The 25,373-nt window shown below is 58.2% G+C and overlaps 15 protein-coding genes across 15 annotated transcripts; 9 read left to right on the top strand and 6 right to left on the bottom strand.

Moving 5' to 3' along the window:
* Positions 1-212: 212 nt before the first annotated feature.
* CcaverHIS019_0100250 (uncharacterized protein) lies at positions 213-1,770 on the top strand (the record flags this gene model as incomplete). Its single annotated transcript, XM_060598233.1, has 4 exons — positions 213-462; positions 579-716; positions 791-1,047; positions 1,096-1,770. The coding sequence occupies 4 exons, from the start codon at positions 213-215 to the stop codon at positions 1,768-1,770; spliced, it is 1,320 nt and encodes a 439-aa protein (XP_060452573.1).
* A 363-nt stretch (positions 1,771-2,133) lies between these two features.
* Positions 2,134-2,802, top strand: CcaverHIS019_0100240 (uncharacterized protein; the record flags this gene model as incomplete). The annotated part of the gene is made up of 1 exon (XM_060598122.1): positions 2,134-2,802. One exon carries the CDS (start codon positions 2,134-2,136, stop codon positions 2,800-2,802), a length of 669 nt encoding a protein of 222 aa, XP_060452572.1.
* A 36-nt stretch (positions 2,803-2,838) lies between these two features.
* CcaverHIS019_0100230 (uncharacterized protein) lies at positions 2,839-3,504 on the bottom strand (the record flags this gene model as incomplete). Its single annotated transcript, XM_060598011.1, has 2 exons — positions 2,839-2,910; positions 2,950-3,504. 2 exons carry the CDS (start codon positions 3,502-3,504, stop codon positions 2,839-2,841), a joined length of 627 nt encoding a protein of 208 aa, XP_060452571.1.
* Positions 3,505-4,096: 592 nt separating this feature from the next.
* On the bottom strand, positions 4,097-4,881 carry CcaverHIS019_0100220 (uncharacterized protein; the record flags this gene model as incomplete). Its single annotated transcript, XM_060597900.1, has 3 exons — positions 4,097-4,422; positions 4,467-4,544; positions 4,608-4,881. 3 exons carry the CDS (start codon positions 4,879-4,881, stop codon positions 4,097-4,099), a joined length of 678 nt encoding a protein of 225 aa, XP_060452570.1.
* A 1,046-nt stretch (positions 4,882-5,927) lies between these two features.
* On the top strand, positions 5,928-7,231 carry CcaverHIS019_0100210 (uncharacterized protein; the record flags this gene model as incomplete). The annotated part of the gene is made up of 2 exons (XM_060597789.1): positions 5,928-6,040; positions 6,073-7,231. 2 exons carry the CDS (start codon positions 5,928-5,930, stop codon positions 7,229-7,231), a joined length of 1,272 nt encoding a protein of 423 aa, XP_060452569.1.
* A 492-nt stretch (positions 7,232-7,723) lies between these two features.
* CcaverHIS019_0100200 (uncharacterized protein) lies at positions 7,724-8,582 on the bottom strand (the record flags this gene model as incomplete). Its single annotated transcript, XM_060597678.1, has 3 exons — positions 7,724-7,780; positions 7,825-8,200; positions 8,242-8,582. 3 exons carry the CDS (start codon positions 8,580-8,582, stop codon positions 7,724-7,726), a joined length of 774 nt encoding a protein of 257 aa, XP_060452568.1.
* Positions 8,583-9,778: 1,196 nt separating this feature from the next.
* CcaverHIS019_0100190 (uncharacterized protein) lies at positions 9,779-10,918 on the top strand (the record flags this gene model as incomplete). The annotated part of the gene is made up of 1 exon (XM_060597566.1): positions 9,779-10,918. One exon carries the CDS (start codon positions 9,779-9,781, stop codon positions 10,916-10,918), a length of 1,140 nt encoding a protein of 379 aa, XP_060452567.1.
* A 409-nt stretch (positions 10,919-11,327) lies between these two features.
* CcaverHIS019_0100180 (uncharacterized protein) lies at positions 11,328-13,471 on the top strand (the record flags this gene model as incomplete). The annotated part of the gene is made up of 3 exons (XM_060597455.1): positions 11,328-11,384; positions 11,547-11,553; positions 11,643-13,471. The coding sequence occupies 3 exons, from the start codon at positions 11,328-11,330 to the stop codon at positions 13,469-13,471; spliced, it is 1,893 nt and encodes a 630-aa protein (XP_060452566.1).
* Positions 13,472-13,847: 376 nt separating this feature from the next.
* Positions 13,848-15,218, bottom strand: PHB2 (uncharacterized protein; the record flags this gene model as incomplete). The annotated part of the gene is made up of 3 exons (XM_060597344.1): positions 13,848-14,373; positions 14,429-14,574; positions 14,940-15,218. 3 exons carry the CDS (start codon positions 15,216-15,218, stop codon positions 13,848-13,850), a joined length of 951 nt encoding a protein of 316 aa, XP_060452565.1.
* A 659-nt stretch (positions 15,219-15,877) lies between these two features.
* Positions 15,878-17,526, top strand: CcaverHIS019_0100160 (uncharacterized protein; the record flags this gene model as incomplete). The annotated part of the gene is made up of 4 exons (XM_060597233.1): positions 15,878-16,047; positions 16,088-16,147; positions 16,558-17,261; positions 17,297-17,526. The coding sequence occupies 4 exons, from the start codon at positions 15,878-15,880 to the stop codon at positions 17,524-17,526; spliced, it is 1,164 nt and encodes a 387-aa protein (XP_060452564.1).
* Positions 17,527-17,945: 419 nt separating this feature from the next.
* Positions 17,946-18,946, top strand: PEX11 (uncharacterized protein; the record flags this gene model as incomplete). The annotated part of the gene is made up of 4 exons (XM_060597122.1): positions 17,946-18,029; positions 18,107-18,227; positions 18,263-18,326; positions 18,439-18,946. The coding sequence occupies 4 exons, from the start codon at positions 17,946-17,948 to the stop codon at positions 18,944-18,946; spliced, it is 777 nt and encodes a 258-aa protein (XP_060452563.1).
* A 429-nt stretch (positions 18,947-19,375) lies between these two features.
* On the bottom strand, positions 19,376-20,208 carry CcaverHIS019_0100140 (uncharacterized protein; the record flags this gene model as incomplete). The annotated part of the gene is made up of 6 exons (XM_060597011.1): positions 19,376-19,390; positions 19,436-19,543; positions 19,579-19,754; positions 19,829-19,910; positions 19,944-20,056; positions 20,115-20,208. 6 exons carry the CDS (start codon positions 20,206-20,208, stop codon positions 19,376-19,378), a joined length of 588 nt encoding a protein of 195 aa, XP_060452562.1.
* Positions 20,209-20,525: 317 nt separating this feature from the next.
* On the top strand, positions 20,526-21,860 carry ORT1 (uncharacterized protein; the record flags this gene model as incomplete). Its single annotated transcript, XM_060596900.1, has 4 exons — positions 20,526-20,579; positions 20,614-20,659; positions 20,832-21,132; positions 21,167-21,860. 4 exons carry the CDS (start codon positions 20,526-20,528, stop codon positions 21,858-21,860), a joined length of 1,095 nt encoding a protein of 364 aa, XP_060452561.1.
* Positions 21,861-22,028: 168 nt separating this feature from the next.
* On the top strand, positions 22,029-23,723 carry MTG2 (uncharacterized protein; the record flags this gene model as incomplete). The annotated part of the gene is made up of 3 exons (XM_060596789.1): positions 22,029-22,244; positions 22,278-22,320; positions 22,354-23,723. The coding sequence occupies 3 exons, from the start codon at positions 22,029-22,031 to the stop codon at positions 23,721-23,723; spliced, it is 1,629 nt and encodes a 542-aa protein (XP_060452560.1).
* Positions 23,724-23,882: 159 nt separating this feature from the next.
* Positions 23,883-24,947, bottom strand: CcaverHIS019_0100110 (uncharacterized protein; the record flags this gene model as incomplete). Its single annotated transcript, XM_060596678.1, has 1 exon — positions 23,883-24,947. One exon carries the CDS (start codon positions 24,945-24,947, stop codon positions 23,883-23,885), a length of 1,065 nt encoding a protein of 354 aa, XP_060452559.1.
* Between the last annotated feature and the right edge of the window lie 426 nt (positions 24,948-25,373).

Below are 25,373 nucleotides of genomic sequence, written 5' to 3'. Positions count from 1 at the left end.
CCTTTGAGTGAGCAGAGGATAAAAAGTGGGAAAATGGGTTGGCATTCACACGGTGGCCCGGCGGATTCCAGTCTGTCAGCTGTACAGATGTCAGGTCAGTCGTCAGACTCTATTTGTAGCCATACCACACCCTGCTCTTCAACTCACTCACTCACTCGCTCACTCACTCACTTACCCACCCACCCACCCACCCACCCACCCACCCACTCACCATGCTGCTGCCACAGCTACAGCGCAGACAAATCATTGTCCTCTTGATCGCAGCAATCTCCCTCATCCTCATCACCTTCTCCCATATCAATCAAACCTTGCCAGACGTCCCCTTCCTTCCAAAATGGGATCAATCATTGCCCACCGTTCGCGCAGGTCGCACAGTCCTCTACGAGAGCGCAGTTCATGACGAGGTCACCGGCGCCCTCGCTCACTCGCTCAGCCAGCTCAACGTAACCATGACATTTGCTAGTGAGTAACGAATCCAACTACACCGGGCCTGCTTGACAGAGCTACCGCACGTTGGCCGAGCTTAATAGACTTGTGGGATCCAACTGGAACCATGAGCTTGAGCTAATAATCCTCAGCCCGCTTTCGCTTCAAGTTTGACCAAGTCCTCCGTGACATCATCCCATACGAGCCTGAGATTGTCTATCAGAAGCATCCAGAGCAAGTGCGCGAGTGGCTCCAGAAAGACGAAATCGATCACCTGGTGCTCACCACTTGTGAGTAAGACGGGACGCCTCAGTGGGGGGGGCTCTCCCGCCAGCCAGGCAAACTAGGTTCCTGCTGACAACAGGCACCGATGGCCTGAATCACTTTCACGACGACATTCTCAAGTCGACAGCCACCGTTGTATGCGTCGTGCACCATGGCGGCGCGTCATTTGCCCGCAATCTCAAGGACAAGCTCCAAGCCCTCGTGGAACGCGACCAAATCCGGCTGGTGGTGTTAGGTCACCACGTCCACCAGACAATCAAGGACGAGCTGCAATACTGGGCAGACACTGAAGATAACGAGTTTTGGGAACGCGTCAAGCTCGAGACGTTTATTCCTGTGAGCTAGTTGAATGGCTTTTCAACACTTTGGACGCTAGCGCGCCAGGGCTTTGTCTATCCGCCAGATAAAGAGTTCAAGCACGTTGCTCCGTTCCCTCACAAGGCGGTCATCCAGGGTAACATTGAGCAAGGACGACGCGACTACAAGAAGATCTTCCGCAGCTTGAACAACAGCGTGCATGCCGACCCGGGCCTGTGGGGTTACAAGATGGGAGACAACGGTGTGTTTGAGGGTGACTCTGAGAAGCCTTTTGAGCTGCACCTCGTTGGTCAGCTCAACCCAAAATCACCAGTCGAGATTCCCGAATCGCTCAGGAACATTATCACGATTGATGAAAAGCTCAGCTACCCCGACTACTACCGGTTGATTGCCGATGCAGACATTCTTATCCCAGCGTTTGCCAGTCGAGGCACGCTGTACGACACGGCGAGCAGCACCATTGCCGCGGCTATCATCACACGAACGCCTGTCCTCGTGAGCGAGCGCCACACGGCGTCATATACGTACATCAAGGGACCTGCCGCCATCTTCCGCAGGGTGAGCGAGGGCGCGATCCCTGCGCTAGAGCGACTCCGCCGCAATGGAGACCCGCGGAGCCCGCCAGACAAGCTTGGCCTCGAGTGGGACGAGTACGAGTCAAACATCCAGCGCCAAAATGCCGAAATGTGGGTTCGTGTCCTCAAGGATCAGAACCATCGTGAGTTGTGGGGCAACTGGTGACGCTTTGGAGGGTACATAGAGCGTAGAGCGTAGAGCGTAGAGCGTAGAGCGTAAAGTGATAGACTTTGGGCCATGTACGCATCTTTGTATGTATGTGACGGCAATAGTATGGGTGACTTGCCCGCTGCAAACGGTGGATACACAGTGAGGGGCAGTACAAGATGCATTGGGTGGCCGGGAACCAGGCCGACTGCTCGTGGGTCCACAAGTCTTTGATTCCACCTCGCAACAAACGAGTTGACGGACGAGGTTTAGCCTGAGAGAGATTCGAATTCCGGACCGATAGCCTGACTGACCTCCACCAGCCATCAGACGAATCTGACGTCTGACGTGTCTGACGTGTTCCATCAACCATCATTTCTCATGGCCTCATTCTCCAAGACGCTCCGCGATGCCTATACGGGGAAATGGGACGCATCGACCTCGCATCGTTTTGTGAGGGACCTGTGGACCGGCACTGTCCCCGAAGCAGTGATGCGTCGGTATTTGAGCCAGGACTACCTATTCGTAGACGCCTTCGTGGCGCTCATGGGCGCAGCGGTGAGCCACTCGGACTCACCCGGTGCGCGGCTCGCAATTGCGCGGCAGCTCGGTATGGTGGCCAGTGACGAGGACGGGTACTTTGTCCGTGCGCTCACCCGCCTCGATCCCAAGTTCAAGCCGACTGCCGCGTCGCTGGAAGCTTTGGTCGGCCACTCGAGTTACACGCCCCACGCAGCTACGGCGGGCTTCCTACACCTCATGGACGAGGCACGCTCATCGTACGCTGCCGCGCTCACAGTCCTCCTCGTCGCCGAGTGGCTTTACCTCGACTGGGCGACCTCCGAAACCCCTCCGCCTGACGACTGGTTGTATGCCGAGTGGATCGAGTTGCACCGCGGCCCAGCGTTCGAGGCGTGGGTCCAGTTACTGCGGGACGAGTTTGACCGCGTGGCCGCCGCGGCTGGAGACGAGATGCGCAAGGAGATGGAAGGAATGTTTGCACGTGCGGTCAAGCTCGAGCTCGACTTTTTCGACGCCGCCTACGAGTAGGCGCAAGATAGATGCATGTATACAACGTCTCACTCCCTATGCCGTTACCTCGACCTCGACTGGTGTTGTGATGACCTCGACCTCAACCTCGGCAGTGGTTTTTTGGGGCTGACGTCAGCCGTGCTAGAATAGAATTGCCTGCCTCACCTTAAGGGCTGGTTGGATCATGAGCACGACATCGATCCGCCTGTGGGGACTCCACGGCGCCGGCTGCTCGTCGATGACGACCCAACCGCGGCGCTTGTAAAACTCGACTACATGTGTTTTCTCCTTGATGCAGTCGAGGACTGGGAGGAGGTTTTTGGCGGCCACATCATCCATCGCTACCTGAAGGAGTGCTGAGCCGATTCCAGCGCCCGCGTATTCCGAATCGGCAAACAGGGTGCCGATACATCTCAACCTGTCGGTCGCACACGCGTATGCCGCTGCCCACACCGGCCCGAGCCCAGACGTGCTCCCGCTGCGCCCGATGTCTGACGCCTCGACGACTTGGGCCGTCGCGATGTGGCCCACGACCGTGTCGTTGAGGAGGGCGACCCACGCGCCGTCCTCGTGGTCCCTCTGCAAGAAGTCGGGCAGGGGCATGGGTAGCGGCCAGATTTCGGGGTAGCCCGTCGCCGGCCGTTGCTTGACTAACAGATCGCCAAGGGCGGGGATGTCGGCGGGCGTGCGACGCCGGATAGTGAGGTTGAGGCGCGTCATTGTCGGGGCGAGATGGGGTGAGATAGAGAACGGCGATGGGGTGAGATGGAGACGGAGATGGGGTGATAGAGAACGGCGAGAGATTGAAGCGAGCGGAAGCGACATTTGCCGTCTCTGTTTAGGCACCGGATTGACGCAAGCCAGCATATTACAGGGCACATCCAAGCTCACATCTCACGTCATCACTTCTGGCTGGTCTGCCGCGGCAACCAAGGTTACACGCACACGTCCCCTCTCATGACAAGTCAGTCGCGGCTTGTTCCTTGGCTTGAGGCCCACTTCAAGTCAACACTCAGCACCTGTCAACCACGAACTATTCTCGATGCCTCACGCCTGAATGCCGCGGGGTTGTAACAGGTCCCCATTCCCAGTTGGCCAGGATTCGTCCCAGGGTTCCCATTTCATTCCATTGTCTTGTCCAACCTCTCAAGCCTCTTACGCAAGATGAGCGCCACGCCCCGCACGGGGTCAGCCTTTGCCGCGTCAGCTGAAGGAAAACTGGGAGGGTGCTGTAACATGGGGGGGGCAATTGTAACTAATGTCTAGTGTTGGGGGAGTTGGGGGAGTTACGCCTGGGTCTGGGGAGTGGGGGTTACGACTGGGTCTGGTTGACCTTGCCAAAGTCGGCAGCATTGACCTGGTATACGCGCGAGGTCGAGCGGCTCAGCGTAGGCGTGCCGGGGTTGCTGCCCGACTTGGGGGGTTCGCCCGAAGGGACGTTGACCCTCAGCAGCTGGTCGGCAGTGAGGGTGATGGTGGGGCCGTCAAGGGGTTTGACGGTCCTGACGGTGGTGGTGTTAACGACGACGGCGGGTGCGTCGGTCCGCGAGCTGTCGGAGGCATTGGCGCCGCTGAGGGCGTTGGCGTCGACCACGACGGTCTTGTCTTCCTTGACAAACCAGGAGCGGCGAGACATGTCTTTCCGTTAGTGGTGAGATGAGATGAGTCGAGAGAGGACTCACTGGTGAAAAAGCGAGAACGACGAGGGGGTTGGTGTGCTGGGGAATGACTGGAAGAGAACTGATCTGGTTCTCGCGGGTCTGGTATTTAGTAAGACTGGGAATTGGTCCGTGCCGTGCGACGCCACCTGCCAGCCTACTTACTCAACAGGGCTTGAATACGTGCCACGAGCCTGGTTGCCCCCAACCCAGACATGGACCCTGCGGGGACCGAGACGGCCGACGGTTCCCGGCTACGGGTCCTGCTCCTGCTCCGACTGTGTATACTGTACGTTGCGGAGGGGATGCGTTCTGAACGCGCGCGGCGGTCGGTCGTCATCTCTCCTGTCAAATAGGTGTATTGACACGGAACATCGACGAGGGTCGGCGAGCGCGGAAAGTCTACGCTGGGGCGTGTGGCCGAGAACTGGAATTCCATGGCTAGAGAAGGAGAAAAGGAGGGAGCGGGTGATAACGGGAGGGGACGGACGTTGTGGAAGAGACGTCTGTGTGGATGGCATACGAGACAATGTATAAGGCTCGCTGACGCGGACCGTGCGTGCAAACTGTCTTGATGTCTTGGCCATGCTGGTCCGAGCGCGGCCAAGCCAATCCACGACGGTGGCTTGAACCAGCGACACTCGATGATGGCGCAAGTGTTTCCAGTGTTTCCAGTAAAGAACTGTGGGCGTGGGTGGCGACAGCTCTAGTTACCCTTCTCGAAGACAGGCAGCTGTGGCCATCCCGTGACTGCCCCAGCGTGATTCGGAGGGCCACCTGACAGCCTCGTCCCGAACACCGCCGCTGCGCCACTGGCATGTATGTGGGGTGATTTTTGTCACGAATCTCTGTGGCTTTTTTGTTACGAATCTCTGTGGCCAAAGCTGTGACACTGCGAATGCGGATACGGGCGAGAGCAGGGCTCACGAGAGGTGCTATCAGCTGACAGGCCGAACGAGATCCAGGCCCGCAGAGTCCCCGAGCAGCGGCGCGTCAGTCACTCCTCCCGAAATCCTGATCCGTGAGAGTGTAAAGGCCAAAAGACTAGAGAACAGCAAACGATCCGTACGGTCGTACAACCCTGATTATCACCACTCCACTTGCGAGTCGGCAGCCACCAGCCACGGGGTTTCCGTGACAGAAGTACCACCTGACCTTCTGTTGGCGTCTGTGGATGTGTCTGACATCCGTGGCGGTGTGGCATTCTGCATTGAGCCGACCCAGCCCATACCCAAGGCACTAGACAAGAGATCTGTTCGACAACCAGTGCAAGACAGAGTGGCACTTAGGAGCAGTGCTCGTGGAATGTGGCAAACGCTGTGAGGCTGGGGGAGTATAAGTCATCCCATCTGAGAGAGAGAGACAGAGTATTTCCTCAACACATCATATGAGAGACAGAGTATTTCCTCAACACATCATCTGAGAGATAGAGAGAGAGTATTCCCTCAACACAATCAACAAACGATCCGATAAGCGACGTCAACAATGGCTCGAGGCGTCTTGCCCTTCCCCGACCTTCCGATCATCAATGCCGCCGACGTCGCGAACTCGCGCTCCGTCGAGCTCCTCCTCTGCAGAGACGCCGACAACAAGCCTGCGTGAGTGCCTGCCCATATTTGGCTGACAGCAGACACGACTTTGCCGTTGTCAAGTTGTACATCGAGTGCAAGCTGTGGCGCCGCAAGAGTATACCATACGTGATCGCCAAGCTCGAAGAGCTCGAAAAGTGGGCGCGGCCAGTCAACGGCAATGTGTATGAGCTCGTCCGTGACTATTTCGGCTTTCCGCCGTCTACTCTATCAAGGCCACCTGCCTGGCGCAAGAATGCGACTACTTCAGCCACGCCACCGCCCGCTTATCCCTCTCAGAGGGCCCAGGTCCCACCGCCACCGCTACCACCTCTACCACCGGTGCGGCCTTCCGAGTACTCTACCGCACGGACGTCTATCTCCTCCCACGGGTCGTCGTCCAACAGCCATGTATCGCATTGCTTGTCGCCGACTTTTGCCGGGTTCGGGAAACCTGGCGTGCCCCCGAACCACCACGTCCACGTCGACCGGCCTGGCGCATCGTCCTCCGCACCCGACATGGACGAAGACGAAGACGAAGAAGACGAATACGAAGACGAAGAAGACCTGGTTCTCGAGATGCTACGCGACTATGACACAGTGTTCGTCATCGACGATAGCTCGAGCATGCGCAAAGACGGGCGATGGGACGAGGCACGTTCTGCTGTGCGTTTCGTTGTCCACGAGGCATGCAAGTATGACGATGACGGCATCGACATCTACTTCCTCAATGCGAAGAGGGACCAATTCGGCGTCAAGGACCCCGACTATGTCGACAGCCTGTTCAATGGACTCAGGCCGCGTGGAGCCACGCCAACGGGCACAGTTCTCGAGAAGATTCTACTCGCATACATGAGCCGCTTGGAGGCTGCCACCGCCGCGCACAGACAGGCCGAGGTCAAACAACTGAATATCATCGTCATTACAGACGGCAAACCCACCGATCACCCCGAGAGCGTGATTGTCTCCTGTGCCAGGCGCCTCGACAGGGGTAACTATCCGGCCCGCCAGGTTGGTATCCAGTTCTTCCAGGTCGGCAATGACCCGGACGCTACGGCCGCACTTAAGAAGCTGGACGATAACCTTGGTTCAAAGTACGGGATCCGTGACATTGTGGACACGGTGCAGTATATTGGCGCGTTGACGTCAGCAGACAAGGTCCTTCTCGGTGGTGTGAACCCCCTTCAGGACGAGTTGGAGATCGAGTCTAATGGGCAGTGATGTCGTTTTCACAGTCCATGTATGTATCACAATGAGCAACAAGTCATCCATGTATGTATCACAATGAGCAACAAGTCATCCATCTATGTATCACAATGAGCAACAAGTGTTGTGGTCTGTCGCAGCTCAAGCTTGGCATGTCAGCCACCATAGCCACAGTTGCAACGTGACGGCATCAAGCAAAGCTCTGTCAACTTGTTTCACCGTTTCCATCCTGACGACGAGTTTCAGTTTGTGCCTTCTCGACGCCTCGACGTCTCCACGTCAACATCCATTTGGCTGCGCATTTCTCCTCAATATCCCTGCATTCCGCAGTTTACTCGACACGGGTCTTCAGTCACAAAATGGGATTCATACATGCCGTACAGGTCAGAGACGCGACAAACACTTCAAACAGAGGGTATATTGACGCAATCACCATCAACAGAGGGGACCGTGTATATGTATATCGTGTTGATCTTGATAGTCTTGATAGTCGAGCTAGCCTAGAATCTAAAACTTGAAGGGGGGCGGGCCCATTTGGTGGCCGTACTTGTTCGAGTTCTTGTTCTGTATGTCAGCCCTGTCCCCCTGTCCATGAGTTAACGACTCACCCCAAAGAGCTTGGAAAGGAGGAACGCGCCGCCCACACCGGCACCAGCACCCATGGCGTAGGTTCCCCATCCGGGGCCACTCGACTGGCCGTGGCCGCCCTGACCGTGGTTGTTCTTGTTCTTGTTGAGCAACGACGACAGGACCTTGTAGCCGACGACGCCCACCGCCGCGTTGGTGATGAGACCGCGCTCGCCTGTCTGGGCACCGCCCGGTCCAGCGTCCGAGTAGAGCTCCTGCGCCTCGCGGTGGGTCTGCTGCTGCTCAGGGTGTTCCTGACCGGGTGCGCAGTTAGGGTGAGTCCACGACGTCGTGGCTGGGTTGGTCGTGGGGTTGACATAGTAGATCTGCTTGAACTGCTCGTCCCATTCGCGAACCCTTGTTGGTTAGCAATCTTATGAGGCGCAAGGTGGGCTTACCATGGGTAGGGGAGGTCCTCGTTGGACATGTCACTGGCCTCGCGGGTGCCGCTGAAACCGCCCGATGCGCCCGGCGCCTGGTCGCCATAGTAGCCCGCAGCCTGGCCGCCCTGCTGGCCGCCCTGTTGTCCGTACTGCTGCTGGCCGTACTGCTGTTGGCCGTAGCCCTGCTGTTGGCCGTATTGGGGAGCGCCGTAGCTGGGGTTGGGGTTGTAGCCACTGTTGCCGTACTGGTTCTGGTCGTAGGTGGGGGCGCCGTAGCCTGGGCCAGAGGGGGCGGAGTTGAAGCCGCCGTTGGGCTGGAAGCCCGAGGGAGCGTTGTACTGGTTGTGGTAGGACATGGTGGATGGATGAGAGGATGAGAGGATGAGAGGATGAGAGGATGAGAGGATGGTGTGAATGACAAGGTGACGGAAAGTGACGCGAGGTTTATATCGTTGGTTGAAAGTCAGGGGGGCTGTGCAACTCGGGGTATTAAACTACACCGCAAACGTTATTACATCACGTCGATCATAATCCATAATCCAGTCTTCTACCTAAATGCTCTGCTTCATCAGCCCGCCAAGCTATGCATCGTATCACGACGAATGGGAGTGAGTGAACAGATTGCTTGGCTTTGTAAACAGCCACGCGAGCCGGTGCCGAATTAGAAGGGCTTGGCCCCCCGCGTTCCGTGTACTTTGGCGCCATTTTAACCCTCAATTTCGGGATGGGGACCGTTCGGAACTCTTCTTCGGCTCCATCAACGCGTCATGTGCTCCCACAACACTTTGACACCGTACCATTGCATGTGGGCTGTGATGTGGGCTGTGATGTGGGCTGTGGCAGTGGATGATTAGGATGGAGGGTATTAGCGGGATCGAATTTGGGGTAATGACTTGACTGCGGAACGTGAAAGTGGAGCGTCGTTGTTTACTGATAGTTAAGCTTATCAGGGATGGCGGTGCAGATTGCCGACCTACCCGAAGGCAAGGTAAACAAAACAGCACAGCAACAATGATACCATCCCTCGATCCATCTGCAATCGAGCTCGACGCGTAGATCGTAACCCTGCCGGCGCGTCCGTCACAGGTGTCTCAAACAGTGGAGAATGCGTTGTGTACGCCTGCGCGCCTCGACGAGCAAGCAGAAGCCTAGTGGCCCTGGGCTCGCACGGGTACAAGCCCAACCGGGCACTCGTCTGGGATGTGTACCAAGTTAGCAAGGGGTATGAGGTACATGAGGTATAGTCAAGTCGTGAAGAAATGACCAACGACTAGGACTAGGTCGACTAGGACTAGGTCTAGTCGATAATCAACAAACGATGTATCGTCTGCCTGGCTCTGGCCGAATCTATTAATAACGCCCGCTGCCCGACTGAACACGTGACTCAGTCATGGATTTGAGTCCGCTCATGGTTGAATTGTCAGTTTCCCACATTTCAAGTATCCCGGACCCAATTTCGTTCAACATCCGAACTCAACAACAACAACAAATGTCCACATCGACAGCCGTAACCCCTGCCACAGTACCACCAGGGCGGGCGGTCCCAACTCTGATGGATGCTCCTTCTGACAACTCAACCCCAAACGCAGAGGCGCAAGCTGCAGCGCCACACATACCACCGGGGCCGAATGGCGAGTCGGTCGACGCCAGCGACAAGCCCGTCACCAATGCTGCCCCGATCCCCAATCTCATCTCGCAGGAGGCACCCGCGGTCCCAGGCCAGACGTTCAGCGACATCGAGGAGCTCAAGAATCACCTGCAAGACTGGGCCGGAGATCATGGCTTTGCGATTTCGTGCACCTCATCCAAGGGAGGCGACTACTACACGATGCGCTGCAAGCGTGCGAGGGGCGGTAACGGAGGGTGTCCGTGGACAATGGTTGTGCGTCGCTTCTTCTTCTTGATCGATAATAACCGGGATGGGCGACTCGTGTGGACAACAACCAACTTTACCCACAATCACCCCCCGATGCCGCGAGGGACGTTTGCGATCCACCGCCGCCCGACACCAGAGGTGCGCGAGTTCATTGAGCGAGCTGGAGAGCGTGGCGACAAGCCGCGCGTGATCCTCAATATTGTGCGCCGGATGGAGGGGTGCGCCGAGTTTGACATTGACACGGTCTACTATATCGTCGCCCAGTGGCGAAGGAAGAGCCGAGGTGATGGCGCGAGCTCGGGGATGGGGACTACTGCTGTGGAGGGGACCAGCCACAATGAGAATGAGAAAGAACCTGTTGAGCAAGCACCGAATCACCACGCGTCGACCGTGAGCGCCGCGCGCGATACCAGCGAGAATGCCACGAACGGTGAGATCGACAACAGCAAGAATGGTTCAAGCACCAGCCCTGACACACCGGCTGAGATCGACCCCATGCTTACGGACGAGCCGAAACTCGACCAGCCCCAGTCACATTCGGCTTGTGCAATGCCGGAGGCACAGTCCGAGCGCGTTGACGCGCGCGGTCGGCCCAAGCCCTGGTGTGATGGCTGCCAGAGCTACATTCGCCACCACGGCTCGTGTCCAAGGGAACAGCGCAAGCGCAAGGCGGCGGGTGAGAGCACAGTGACATACGTCGACATGGGTGTGCAGACTGAGCCCCTCGACATCTTCAAGGATCCGGCGTTTGCGCGTCAGATTGCGGCTATTCTCCTCACGGCTAGCGAGAACGTCAAGAGCCGAGCCGGTCTCTAGACAAGCGAGTCGGCGGCTTGAGAGGTTAGACAGTTGGAGGCGTCATGTAGACCACCTGTAGATTATGTTTGTACCTGTATCCCTTACACCAGAGCTTTGTTTCACGGGGGTTGGGGAGTGATGTGTTGCACAGGACGATTCGCCGGAGCTAACATTCACACCAAGTGCTTATGCGGACTTGATCGCCGAGCAGTGTTGACTTGGAAGATAGGGCCCAGTCGGCCAATCCCGACCCCGCGGCACTCAGAGATAAGCTTCCGTTCGAACCGCTGGTTGTAGCTTGCCCAGATCGCGGGTGGCCATTGGCGCGCAAATGCGAGCTATCATCTCAGGCCATCTCAAGCTCTGCACCATCTCGCATGCGGTATGCTAGCCTCCAATCGCCGCGGGGGATCCTGATGGTGGCCCCATGAACAGAAACGTGGTGGAAAATGGCCGGGTCGCCGCGGCCACAGGGTTAACCCCAGTGAGCCACCCCAGTGAGCCCCAAATCTATAACCGGCGGTCCGGCCTGTGGACAACTTGGATGCCGGATGGCGAGTCGGCGCCGCCACCTGCATCACAAGAACCATCACTATATAACAAGGAGTCTCGTCCCTCCTCTCCAATACCCAGATCCACAACACAGAGCAGCAGTAAGTTTGAAGCACCTGTTATCCACCTCCGCGGCTGGCTTTCGGCTTTACCCGTGCAGCAGCTGCCCTTGAACCTAAGCTCACACCAGTGACCATCGACATTGACGCTGCCGCCCTTCGTGCCAAGTACGCCGCGGAGCGTGACAAGCGCCTCGCCGCGCCAGTCGGGCGTAACTTTAAGCCCCTCGAGAAACCGGGAGAGAACATCGACCCGCACATGCCCGTGATCCCGCGTGAGCCGGTTACCGACCACGTCGAGTTCTGCTACATTGGCGCAGGGTTCAGCGGTCTTCTCACCGCCGCACGCGTCAAGGAAGCTGGCATCAAGTCGGTCCGCGTCATTGACAAAGCCGGAGGACCGGGAGGTGTATGGTACTGGAACAGATATCCCGGTGCCATGTGCGACACGGCAGCCATGGTCTACCTCCCGCTTCTGGAGGAGACGGGCCACATGCCGACACACAAGTACGTCTATGGTCCAGAGATCCACGAGCACTGCGAGCGTATCGCCCACAAGTACGGGTTGTACGATGACGCGCTGTTCCACACCGACGTCACTGGTCTCGTATGGGAGGACGACGGCAAGCGGTGGCGTATCACTACGGACCGCGGAGACAGCTTTACAGCGTCATATGTCGGGATCGGAAGTGGGCCCCTCAACGTCGCGCAGCTGCCCGACATTCCTGGCATTGAAAAGTTCAAGGGCAAGCAGTTCCACACGTCGCGCTGGGAATACGAGTACACTGGCGGTGACCGGTTTGGCGCGCCGTTGACCAAGCTCGGTGACAAGAAGGTTGGCATTGTGGGCACTGGCGCCACGGCTGTGCAGTGCATTCCGGCACTCAGCCGCGACTCTGGCGAACTCTTGGTTTTCCAGCGCACGCCCAGCGCCGTCGACGTGCGCAATAACCACCCGTTCGACCCGGAGTGGTTCAAGGAGATTTCCAAGGAACCGGGATGGCACTCGCGCTGGCTTGAGTCCTTTAGCGATTGTTGGGGACAGGCCGTGCCCGACCCTCGCATCATGTGGGAGGATTACCCCGACCTCGTTGATGACGGGTGGACCAATCTTGCTATTCGCTGGCGTAACCGGTACCGTGCTATCCCAGCCGAGCAGTTCGGCTTGCCGGCCATCCTCCAAGCAATGGAGGAGCAGGACAACGAGACGATGGAGCGTATCCGCGCGCGCGTCGATGAGATCGTCACGGACAAGGACAAGGCAGCGGGCCTCAAGCCTTGGTTCCGCCAGATGTGCAAGCGGCCGTGCTTCCACGACGAGTATCTCCCGGCATTCAACAAGGAGTCAACGCAGCTGATCGAGACGGATGGACAGGGCGTGACCGAGGTCACTGAGACGGGGGTCATCGCCAACGGCAAGCACTACGAGCTCGACTGCATTGTCTGGGCCTCGGGATTCCAGTTTATTGCTGGTGAAGTGCTCACTCGATTCGGCTACGACATTGTAGGACCCGAGGGCAAGATCTCTGACATGTGGGCGGCCAAGGGCGACGGTGGTGGTATGCGTACCCTGCACGGCCTCCAGACGGCGGGTTTCCCCAACCTCTTCTTCCAACAGCTCCCGCAAACTGGCTTCCTCATCTCCAACCTCCCGAACAACTTTGTTCCCCAGGCAGCCAACGTTGCAGCCCTCATCTCTCACGCCAAGGAGAACGGGTACACCACCATCAATGTCAAGCCTGAGGCCCAGGCGGCGTGGTGCGACGCCATCCTGCAGCACGGACGCCCAATCGGTAACGCCGAGTGCACACCCGGATACTACAACAACGAGGGCAAGGGCGAGAACATCCACACCAAGCTCAACGCTGGGTACCCCGCTGGTGCGAGCGCGTTCGCCAAGCTCATGGACGAGTGGCGCGCGCCCGGGCCCCAGCAGTTTGCCGGCGTGGCGTTTGCGTAGCAGTTGGGGATCAGAAGTTTATATTGGTTTTGGTAAATGAATAGGATAACACATTTACGCTTCGTGTGAGCTCTGTCCACAGCACGTAGTCAGTCTCGCCTCGTTAAATTGGCTCTGTTCTCACCAGGCTCGGTCAGGTTGACAGTGTTGCTCGTTGCCGCCTGGGCAACGAGGCGTGCTTGAAGGGCACTCGGTCAGGGAGGGAGCCTCCAGCAAACAACATGCCTTTATTCTGTATGTGGCTCTCTGTCACATTAGCCGTTGGCACATCTTCGTGGCTTGGTGGGTTAGCTGTTCCGTTTCTCGTTCATCCCCGAGCGACTACAGCTCGGGCTGTGCTCAGTGCGCTGATGACTGGTGACTGCTGCATGCACGACTACTTCTTGGGGAGGGGCTGGAGAATGCTGTCGTCGGTGACGTTGAGGAGGAGCGCGTTCGAGTCGAGCATGACACGGTTTCCGCTCGAGGACACGACCCCGGCAATCTCGCGCGCGGCCTCGAGCTTGCGCAACTGGAGGAAGCCCTTGTTGTTGCGAACAGCCTCGCCAATGAGCTCGGCCGACTTGGCCTCACCCTGTGCGCGGACGATAATGCTCTGCTTCTCCTGGATGGCCTGGTCGACCTGGAACGCAGCACGCTGCGCAATCTGCTGCGCGACCTGCTTGGCCTCGACAGCGTGCGTGAACTCGGGCGAGAACGCGACGTGTGTGATCGACACATCATCGAGGATGAGGTCGAAGCGGCGGGCACGGCGGGTGAGGTTGTCGCGCACCAGACGCGAGACCATCTCACGCTGAGTGATGAGCTGCGAAGCGTTGAACTGCGCAACGACCGACTTGAGCACCTCGTTCACAATGGAAGGAAGGACACGCTCGTCGTAGTCCGTCCCGAGCTCGCGGTAGCTGGCGTTAGTCGTGAGGGCGGCGCAAGTGGAGGATGTCTTGGGGTGTCACTCACATCGTCGGCAAGTCGTCGATGGCTGGGCGCGACAGGACACGGCAGGTGATGTTGACCATCTGCAAGTCCTTGGTACCCGTAAGCGAGGCAATGTTCCTCGGCTTGGCGCGCACGTCGTAGATGATGGGCGTCTCGACCCAGGGGATCTGGTGTGAGCTAGTCGTTCCATGGTGTCCTCGAGGTCATATGCCCCTTGCTGCGTCTTCTTCTCGCTTCTCCCACTGGAACCAAAGAGCACACTGCCAGCTTCGGTGCGTCTGGGGAGCGCCTGCGTGCGCGTTGCCCTCTGTGCCACTTTCAGTCTCTCTACGGACCACCCTTTGTTGCTCAGATTGGCGGTACACAGGTACGTTGTCCGCGACCTTGGTCTGGGAGGCTCCGCTCCGCTCCACAGATCTCCGCTCCAACCTCCTCGAGTGCTGCCTGTTGCTCCAGCGCACTCCCAGCTCCCTTGCCTCCCGACCTTCCTCCCGCTTCTTCATGTTGCTCTCAGCGCTCAGATGGCACTCACCCGAACGTGCGTCCCTTCCGGGTAGATCTTGCTCATGACACCATGGAGACGCGAGTACTTGATAGCACGATGTCCACCATCGACGTTGAAGAGGGACGCGTTGAGTACCAATCCGCCGGCAACAAGCATGATGAGCACCCCCGAGCCGGCAAGAAGGCCACCTGGGCCGCCGGGACCACCACCGCCGGCACCGCCGCCGCCAGTGGAGCGCTGTGCTTGCTGGCGAGCGCGGTTTAGCTGCTGCGCGAGACGTGCAAACGCCTGTCCTGGGTTGCTCATGGTTGGGAGCTTTACTGTGGGAAAGACGAGTTGAGAGAGGAGTCTGTTGGACAGGGGTGACGAAATCGGCCGGAGAGCGTGGGTTGCGCGGCCCCTCGGTCAGAGAAGATGAGTCACGTGATTTGACACACCTCCACCCCTCACTTTAACAGGAAGCACTAGACCGCTATAGACCGAATGGTATGAATAACTGAATAACAGACCCAGTAGAGCAGCTGTAACACGCTCCCAATCCCATATCTGCTCGACATGACGTTGGAGATTGACAAACTCTGCATGGTCACTCAGTGCTAGTTGTATGGGATGTTCCTAATGAGAATCCTAATGTTCATTAAGGAAAGGAAAGTGCCACATCGCCGGGAAAAGGAGATGATTATGACGTCTCTTGATCGATTACCGGGTAGTTTGATATGACAATGTGAATGATAATCTCGTCCTAATTCAGATTGCCAAATACTAATACAATTCATAATAAGGTTCAGGGTTATGTGACATTCATAGTTCCTCCCGCATACCCGAATTAAGGCATTCCTCACCCCAGCCATCCTCCTCGGCTTGGACCTCTCAGTAACGAGCCAACCTTATAGCCTGTTCTTTTACTCTTTGGCCACTCTTCCATCAACAACTTCATCTCATCTTCACTTCCGTCTTCCTCTATCATGCACCTGGGCACACTCCTTACCCTCCCCCTCCTCGCCGCGGCGGTCCCAGCGGCTCCTCTCAGCGGCCAGGCGCCGTTCCAACCATCGTCGTACGACCCTGAGATCTCGATCGACCTCGACCTTGACGACCTCCGTCTTGTCCGCTTCGCCGAGAATGAGCAGCCAGTGTGCGCCGACCTGCTAGTTCTGGAACGCAGCTGACCTCAGATGGGTGACGGAGCTGCAGAAGATCGAGGCCAAGGCGGCTGGGCGTAACTTCATGGACATGTGAGTAACACGGGTGGGCTTCAAGCTGGAGTTGGGTGGCGGGTGGCGGGAGGTGGGTGCTGTGGCTTGTGACTTGCGGGAGTTTGGCGAGCAACCGAGTAGGCAATGAGGGCGCCAACTCTCAACATACCCTCTGGGAAACCAAAGGAAGACAATGTTGTAGAGTGGGCGTTTGACGGAGAGCGCGAGACACTTTATCGGTATCTTCGGATAAGGCTCCCAGCCATGATCGGCTGTGTGAACGGGCGTTACAGCTGCTCGAGTTGTACACACTTTCGTGTCAGCTTTGATAGACGGTGGGCGGCTGTATGGCGCCAACGACGCGCATGTGCGCACAGTATGATGTCCATGGAGGAGTCATGTAGCCGAGGACGGATCCGCTCGCTTGCTGAGACATACTAATCTCACAGTACCGACACACCAAAGTTAGGAATGTCGACATTCCTGCGGCCCAAGAAGTCGTCCAAGCACAAGTACACCAAGCCGGGCAAGCACTCGAAGGACGTCAAGGCCTTCCAAAAGAACATTGACGTCAAGCACATGGAGAAGTTCCTCTCCAAGTTTACTTCATTCAAGACGCGTTACTACCGCTCTCAGACTGGCAAGGACTCGCAGCGCTTCCTGCAGGCCACCCTTTCCGAGATCAGCAATCTGCACGAGGCTGGTGGCATAAAGGTGTCCGAGTTCCCCCACTCGTGGGGCCAGAATTCGCTCATCGTCCGATTCCCTGCCGAGAACCCAAAGGGGCCGGTCACCATCGTCGCTGCGCACCAGGACAGCACCAACATGTGGCCATTCCTCCCTGCTCCTGGCGCCGATGACGACGGATCTGGCACTACCTCCATCCTCGAGGCGTACAAGTCCCTTTCAGAGGGCAACTTTACCTCGACCAACCCCCTCGAGTTCCACTGGTACTCGGCTGAGGAGGGTGGTTTGCTCGGCTCGCAAGCCGTTGCCAAGGACTACGAGGCGCGTGGCGTCGACGTCAACGCCATGATCCAGATGGACATGACTGCTTGGGTCAAGCGCGGCAGCGAGGAAGTGATTGGCATCGTAACCGACTTTGTCGACCCCGATCTCACTTCGTGGCTCACCATGGCCGTGGACGCGTACTGTGAGTTGGACAACAGAATGTCACTGACCCTCTAGGTGACATCCCTGCTGTGGAGACCAAGTGCGGCTATGCATGCTCGGACCACGCATCGTGGACCCAGGCTGGATACCAGAGCTCGTTCTCAATCGAGAGCAAGTTTGAGGACTCGAACAAGAACATCCACTCGACCAACGACCGGATGGACATTTCAGACGAGTTCTCGATCAAGCACATGGCGCAGTTCTCCAAGCTCGCCATTGCGTTCGCCGTCGAGCTCTCGTCATAAGCATTGCAGCTATTTTCCTTTCCGGCGACTGGCTTCGCCGATCGATCACGTATATCTTTTCGTTCATTTTACGACCGCAACTCCCTGTCCTCCTCTTTGTCCAGTCAAATCCAATCCAGTCGCTCCCTGCATGCCTGCTTACCAGGCTAGGTAGAACAGTAAACAGTGCACTATACAACACGATGTATTCAGAAGTCTTGAGAGAGAGATGCAGCTCAAGCTCGAGCTTGAGGTTTGCGGAATGAGAGACGGAGATTCATTTGCAATAGAATCGGGCCTTCCGGGTATTCGGGCACGGTCCCGGCCCACCGGTCAAAGTATGACCGCGTCTCCTTTGAATTGTCTTTGTATCTGTCTCTCTCTCTCTTCATACTGCTTGTCTTTCCAATCTCACATCTCCCACTCCCACATTCGTTACCATGACCGTTGTCGACGCTCTCATCCTCAACCCCAAGGTCACTCAGAGCCTCGCTCTGCTTGCCACCACCCTCGGTCGCGACAAGGCAAGTATCCCCGTTGGCTATCCTCGGCCTCTCACGCTTGAAGCCGAACCCCGTTCCGCACCCCACTGACACCCCAGCTCTACCGTCTCATCCAGTATGTCTCGCGTGTGATCGCGTGGTCGCTGGCTCGCAACGGTCACATCGACCTCGCCTCGCGCTTCGACGGCCTCAAGGGCGCGCTGGGCCAGGCGCGCAAGGGTGCGTGCGCAGTGTGCCAACAAGGCTGATGCCAGTGATGCGTGTGTTCAAGCCCCTCGAGAACCTCCAGGCGGCTGTCAAGATTGCCGATGCGCCACTGTGAGTTGCGCCTCTCCCACTCTTGCACGCGAAACGCGCCACTCTTCCCACGCGCAAACGCGCCACCCACGCGCAAACGCGCCACCCACGCGCAAACGCGCTAACAGTACAGCAAGGGGGCTACCGGCGCCGAGCACCTCTCCAAGGCGACCCAGTTGGCGCGTCAGCTCTGCTACGCGACGTACCTCACCACGGACTCGATTGTTTGGTTGCAGTTTGCAAAGTTCCTGCGCATCGACAAGGATAAGATGGCCAGGATTGGGCGGATTTCGCAGAAGGCTTGGTTCTTCGGCATTTTGTTCTCGCTCGTCTCGAGCGCGTCCGGTCTCGTCAACCTGCGCGCTCAGAGCCGCCGGTTTGCGCTCCAGGCCGAGGTTACTCGTGATGACGAGGAGAAGGACGCCGCCGCGTCCGAGGCCGAGCGCCGCAAGCAGGGCCGCGCTCTCCTCGCGCAGCGCCAGACTATTGTTTCGCAGCTCGTCACCGACGTCTTCGACTTCTGGCTCCCCGCCAACAATCTCGGGTATATCAACCTCAACGACGGTGTCGTCGGCACGGCTGGTGCCATCACGTCGTACATTGCCCTCCAGAAGGCATGGGCCAAGCACGCGCGCAAGTAGGGTGCAGCGTGCCCGCCACGGATACCACTGTGCAAAGGATCAGTGTAAAAGTTTAGCAAAGTTTCTGCATAGGTTGTCACGCTGGGTGTATAGGAGACGCCGCCACGATGCAAGCGATAGATCGATACAATCCCCGGCGGCAAGTGAATGGGAGCTGACTGGTTCTGGATGCAGACTGGTACATCCTAGCGCCCAAGCGGGTGGGATGTGGTGCGGAACTGAACAAGTAGTGTGAGGCATTGTGCGGGGAACGGCTATCGGAAGCCCGAGTGCAAATAGTCGCTCTCACCGCCTCTCCGGTCTCATCGGTCATCTCGCTCCTCTACAAGCTCTGGCATTCGTGGGTCCCTCCTCCCCCGCCTGCCTCGTCAGTTTCACCAGTGACACATGCGCAAATATCTACACCATGCATGCGACGGCCCTCTACCATTAACCCATCTTGGCCTGGCGTTAGAGTTTGGGCATCGACGTCACCCCACAACCACTCACGTTGCTAAAGTCCATCTCGGGGTGTGCCTTCTTGAACTTTTCGAGCGTCTCCATCTTCTTGATCTCGTCCGACGTTGGCTTGCCAGCCTGTCGTTGCTGGTTGTCAAACTAGCGTCAGTTCCGCTTACATACAAGTCTCGCACCATCATCTTCTCAACCATGGCACGAGTCTCGCCGTCGAGGTCGCTCAGCTTGGAGCTCTCGGGCTGGATCTTGGTGGTGTCGATCTTGGGGTCGTGCGTCAGGACATGTGGCCACCACCGATGACTCCCGATGTGGGCGCTCATCTTCTCGAGCTCGAACGTGAGGGTGCCGTCTTCTGGTCGGTTAGCAGGTCACCAACCGCCAACCCCTCGTCTTGACCTTGTCCAGTAACGCTCACCCCCAACTTACCAATGGTCCACGAGCTATCGTCCTTTGCAATCTCCTCGAACAACTCGCCCTCGAGCAGCGTCGCGCCACCCTTCACATCAACCTATGGTCAGCCTCCTTCCTCCGACTCGTGTACCTTCAGCTTCCGCCGCTCCATGACGACCTGGAGGTCACGGCCACGAGTCCCGCTCGGCAACGGGACAGATACAGACACAGTGTTCAGGTCCTGGCTCCACTTGTACGGGAGCGCTGGTGTTAGCTAAGCTCTCCGCGAGGTTAGCTGAATGGGTGGATCAGGCCGACGCACCATCCTGTTCGGTCTGCTCGCGCGCGCGCTCCTTTGCGTCATATGCCGCACGCTCCTCCTTTGACATCTTGTCCTGTTGCTCGATTGTGGCCATTGCGCGTGAGTAGTTTGAGTCAAGGTTGGTAGTTGCAATGACGCGCGTTGTTCCAGAAATCTACGGACATGTACTTTAAACTCCTTGAGGAAATGGAGATTGCATTCTTGTCCGCCCCTAAGCGCGCTTTTCCGTGGATCGGCGGGGCCCACACTTATTAATTGTTTTTCCGCAAATTACTAAACGCCAACGCGGGTGGCTACCCGCGTGCTCACCTCCACAGCCTCGTCACTCCTCTCTCTCGTCAATCACTCTCCCAAAGATCCAAACATCTGCCCATCCTGGGCACTGTATTCACTTAGTATACCCATACAGCAATGGGAGAAGAGGCAGACCCCGGTGGCGCCGTGCGCGACCTCGTCTGCGGTACAGTGGGTTCTTTGTCAGCCCCATGTCTGATCCCAGATCGCGGGCATGGCCGCCAAGCTCTTCGAGCATCCGTTTGACCTCGGTGAGTACTGTAAACCAAGACTGGGGAGTAGTCGGAATATGCGCGGTGGACGCCATTGAGAGAGCAACTATTGCCGCTGGTCGGGAGTAGGCCGTGCACATCCCCTGGTACCGCTCAACAGTTTGGGGATTGGGCGCACGCGTTACAAGTCCCGTCAGAGGCTTACCAGCAGTCAAGGTCCGCTTGCAGTCGCAGCCAATCGACCGGCCCGCACAATTCAAGGGCCCGCTAGACTGCTTCAAGTACACGGTCAAGAACGAGGGCGCGGTTGGCCTGTATCGTGGACTCTCTGCGCCCATCTTTGGTGCCGCTGTCGAGAACGCAACTCTGTTCTTTGTGTACAACCGCTGCCAGGCTGCGATTTACAAGTTCTCGTCCAAGCCTGCGATCGTCGACGGTGTACAGCGTGAACTGTCCATCCCAGAACTCGCGCTCGCCGGTGCTGGAGCAGGTGCTGTGACCTCGTTCGCTCTGTGAGTTGTCATGTGGTTCATTCCCTGATCCCAGCACTCCCATCGAGCTCATCAAGTGCCGCATGCAAGTGCAGATGATCGCTCCCGGTGTTACCGCAACTGGTCCGGTTGTTATCAAGACTGCCCTCGAAGCTCCAGGCTCGCCGTCCTCGACAGTCACCCTTCCCGCCAACCTTGCAAACACCAAGGCTCCTCTCAAAGGTCCCTTTGCTCTGATCGCCGACACTGTCCGGCAGAGCGGACTGCGGGGCCTGTGGCTTGGGCAAACGGGCACATTCCTCCGTGAGACCGGCGGCTCGGCCGCATGGTTCGGGACTTATGAGCTCGTGGCCCGCCTTCTCATCCAGCGACACCAGAAGAACGCTCCACCGGGGCATGTCGCGACAAAGGCGGATCTCGCGGCTTGGGAGCTCATGTTGGCGGGTGGGATGGGCGGCATTGCGTACAACGTCTCGCTCTTCCCTGCCGACTGCGTCAAGAGCACGATGCAGACGCACGCCGAGCTCAACCCCAACAAGCCGGTGCCCGGCTTTGGCGCCACTTTCATGAACATCTACCGCACCCGCGGTATCCGCGGACTGTACGCTGGGTGCGGACTCACGTGTCTCCGTTCTGGACCGTCGTCAGCGATGATCTTTGGCCTGTTCGAGACGCTGCGCATACATTTTGGCTGGGTGTTTGAGCCTGGGTTCGGCAAGCACGGCGAGAGCGACGACAAGCTCAAGTAGATGCTAGAAGAATAAACGTGTAGGCATGTACGTCCTTTTTGTATGATGTGTGTCCGAGTGCGAGTGCTGCAATCCGCGGAATCAAATTTCGTTGTAGAACTCAATCTCAACAAGTTCTGACCTCCACTTGCACTCGTTTAACTCTTCAGTCGCCAACTCGTTGCAAGCATGACCATTGCATTACGACAGTGCACAGCGTGCTGCCGCAGATGGACGCCCTTGAACCCGTTATGGGGGCAGGTCCGCGCTGCATCGACTTCCTCTTCGAAGCGCGACCATCAGCCAGAACCAAGACAGATCGACGAGGACGTGGACGAGTTTGACGACGTGCTTGGCGAGTTGCATCGGAGGCGCAAGAAAATGGATGCGAAGCGGAACCGGACCGTATGTGCATCTTGACAACTTGTCTGACATCAGGGTGGCGATTTTGTTGACTTTCTGCGGGTGACTGTTCGCGGAGGTGAGCCACCGCGTAGAGCGCGCTGACAAACAGGTAAGGGCGGCGCCGGCACGGCCGCATTCCTGCCTACCAAGCGCGGTTTGGGGCCTCCTTCAGGTGGCAATGGTGGTCCCGGTGGATCCGTCTACCTCGAGACGTCCCCTCTCATAACGTCGTTGACGACTGTGTCCAACCGCCTCATCGGCGGACAGGGCGGCAATGGCGCTGGAAACCTGCGGCACGGGCGACGTGGAGATGACATTACGGTGGTTGTCCCGGTCGGGACAGTGATTCGGGAGATCACTCGTGAGGGGGAGGCGGAGAAGACGGGGCGAGAGAACGACGACCTCGGTCTGACGCGCGAGGAGCGTCACAAACGCACGCAGGAGCGATGGTTCGTACAACACCCGACACTCCAACCGAACGACAGAGAAATGAGCGAAGCCGAAGGGACATGCCGTCGAGCGGGACGTTGGTCGCGTCCCACACCGACCTTTGAGCAGGAACCGGCACTCGAGATGGACATTGCGGCGCCGATTACCGCGCCAGTCCTCCTCGCTCGTGGTGGCGCTGGCGGTCTCGGTAACCCTCATTTCGTGGGCGGGAACAACCGACACCCCCGCCTTGCATCTCGTGGCGTCCTTCCCCCTACACGCACATTCGAGTTTGAGCTCAAGCTGTTGGCGGACGTCGGCCTCGTTGGCCTCCCCAACGCCGGAAAGAGCACGCTCCTGCGCGCGCTGACGGGCCGGCGTGCCGAGGTCGCCAACTACGCTTTCACGACACTGCACCCCCAGATTGGTGTCGTGCGGGTCCTCGAAGACGGGAGCTGGGCTGCAGAACACCAGGGCCCAGTAGAGGAGACAGAGCTGGAGCGTGAGTTTGACGAACTCGCGCGTGAGGTAGGCGAGTACCTCCCTCTTGGGCGTGCGTCGCGCGACAGGAAGGTCAAGGAACGCTCGCGCTTCTCGGTGAGCGACAACCCTGGTCTGTTGGCGCGCGCCAGCGAGAACTACGGTTTGGGACATAGCTTCCTTCGGTCGATCGAGCGGTCACTGGCTCTCGCCTACGTAATGGACGGGCGACGGCCAGACCCTGCAGCCGACATGCGCGTCCTTCGGGCCGAGCTCGAGGCCTACAAGACTGGTCTCGCGGGCCGTGCGCGGGTGGTGGCGCTGAACAAGACGGATGAGCTACCAGCCGACGAGGTTGAGAGCAAGGCCGCAGCGTTGCGGACAGCGATCAAAGAGTTGGGCGACGACGCCCAGGTGCTCGTCATCAGCGCCAAATTTGGCACTGGGGTCGACCAGGTTGTTCACCTCTTGGCGGACGCCGTTGACGCGGCGCGGCCGAAGCCTGTGGAGATGGAGAAGCCGAAGGTGGAGGAAGCGATCGAGAAGACCGAGGTAGAAGAGTTGTTCTAAACGCATTACCGCACATCAACATGCATCTCACTCATCATATCCACGACCGTGAGAGAATTGTTCTGATGAGATCATATCCACGACCGAGAGAATTGTTCTGATGAGAATCCATGGTCCCTCTACAACGCATCTACTGATGGAATTATGCACACTCGGCTCTTAGAACTTGGCCGCTGACCCGAGCTGCTCGCGGAAGCGGCGGACGATGGGAACCATGCCTCCCTCGTCGGCGACAAAGCCGAGGCCGACGGGGTACGAGTTGTCAAAGCGTGCGGGCCAGGAGCCGACGATGCGGCGGTTGGTAGGGTCGTCCTTGAACGTGACGAGTTTGAGAGCCTCCTCGCCTGCAACCTCGCGGAGGGCCTCGAGCTCCTGGCGGACGGTGGTGGTGAAGCCGGGAAGGTAGACGGCGCGGGTGTGGGGGAGGAACTTGTCGGCAGGGACGTGGCGCGCAATGACAAAGTTGCGGATGGTGGTCTCGGGCGACGCGACCCACGCCGCGAGTTCGTCAAGGGCAGACGAGGACAGGCTGTCGCCGACAGGGCACACGGCCTCCTGACCAGAGAGGGGCTCACGGATGATGCCGCTGATGAACGCAGAGGTAGCGTTGGAAGGAGGACCGGGCCGCACGACGATTGTGGGGAGACGGAGGATACGGCCGTCGACGAAACCGCGACGGGTGTACTCGTTGACAAGGAGCTCGCTCATGAGCTTGCCGCAGCCGTAGGAGCCCTCTGGCGTGGCGATGGTTGATGGCCCAACAACGTCGGGGAGCGGTCCTCCGTACACGGCAAGGGAGGAGGTGAAGATGAACTTGATGGGAGGGACGCCGTTCTCGGCCTCGGTGCGAGCGCGGTTCAGAACCGCGCGGATGCTGTCGACGTTGATGCGCATCCCCAAGTCAAAGTTGTCCTCGGATCCACGGGACATGATGCCATGGAGGCAGTAGATGGTGCCGGGCACACCGAGGCGGGTGGTGAAGAGTCCATCGATGGCGGCTGTGTCCGACAGATCGGCCTTGATGGTAACGGCGTTGGGAGCAGCCTTGGGCGGCCGAGGCTCGACAATGTCGGCGAGGATGAGCTGGGTCGAGGGGTCGTCGGCGAGCAGCGCGTCGCCGAGGATACCGCCGAGCCAGCCGGCTGCGCCGGTGATGAGGACGACGTTGTTAGAAGCAGAGCCGTTGATAGTCATGTTGTGTGTTTCTGAGGTTGAGTTGGGCATGGTTGGGAGTGACTGACTGGGAGTTATAAGGATCGACATCTGGGGAGACCCGGGCCGATGCCAAGTGGCCGGAACGATATGATGCCGAGATACGCACCCGGAGTCATGGGACAATACATTGTAGTGCCGTACAGCCCATATCTCCAGCATGCTACATGGTCGTTGTTAGTGAAGGGGTCGGTCCGGTGAGTCAGGTTCCGCGTCGTGCGCTGATGCATGGCGCCGGCGGCGGCGGCATCTCGGTGATCAGCGATATGGAGCTGTTGAGCTGTTGATGCGCATTTCCATCCCTGGTGGGTTGTTCCTGCTTTACCCTTCAGTCGTTAGGTGGGCTCTTACTTGGCCGTCCACCTTGGCCGCGGCGACATGCATAGTCGTCTGCCTGGGCGGACATTGCATATAGCCGCTTCGGACTGGACAATGTCC

The sequence above is a fragment of the Cutaneotrichosporon cavernicola genome, assembly GCF_030864355.1.
Source record: "Cutaneotrichosporon cavernicola HIS019 DNA, chromosome: 1".
NCBI lineage: Eukaryota > Fungi > Basidiomycota > Tremellomycetes > Trichosporonales > Trichosporonaceae > Cutaneotrichosporon > Cutaneotrichosporon cavernicola.
This window is presented reverse-complemented; position numbering and strand designations above follow the sequence as displayed.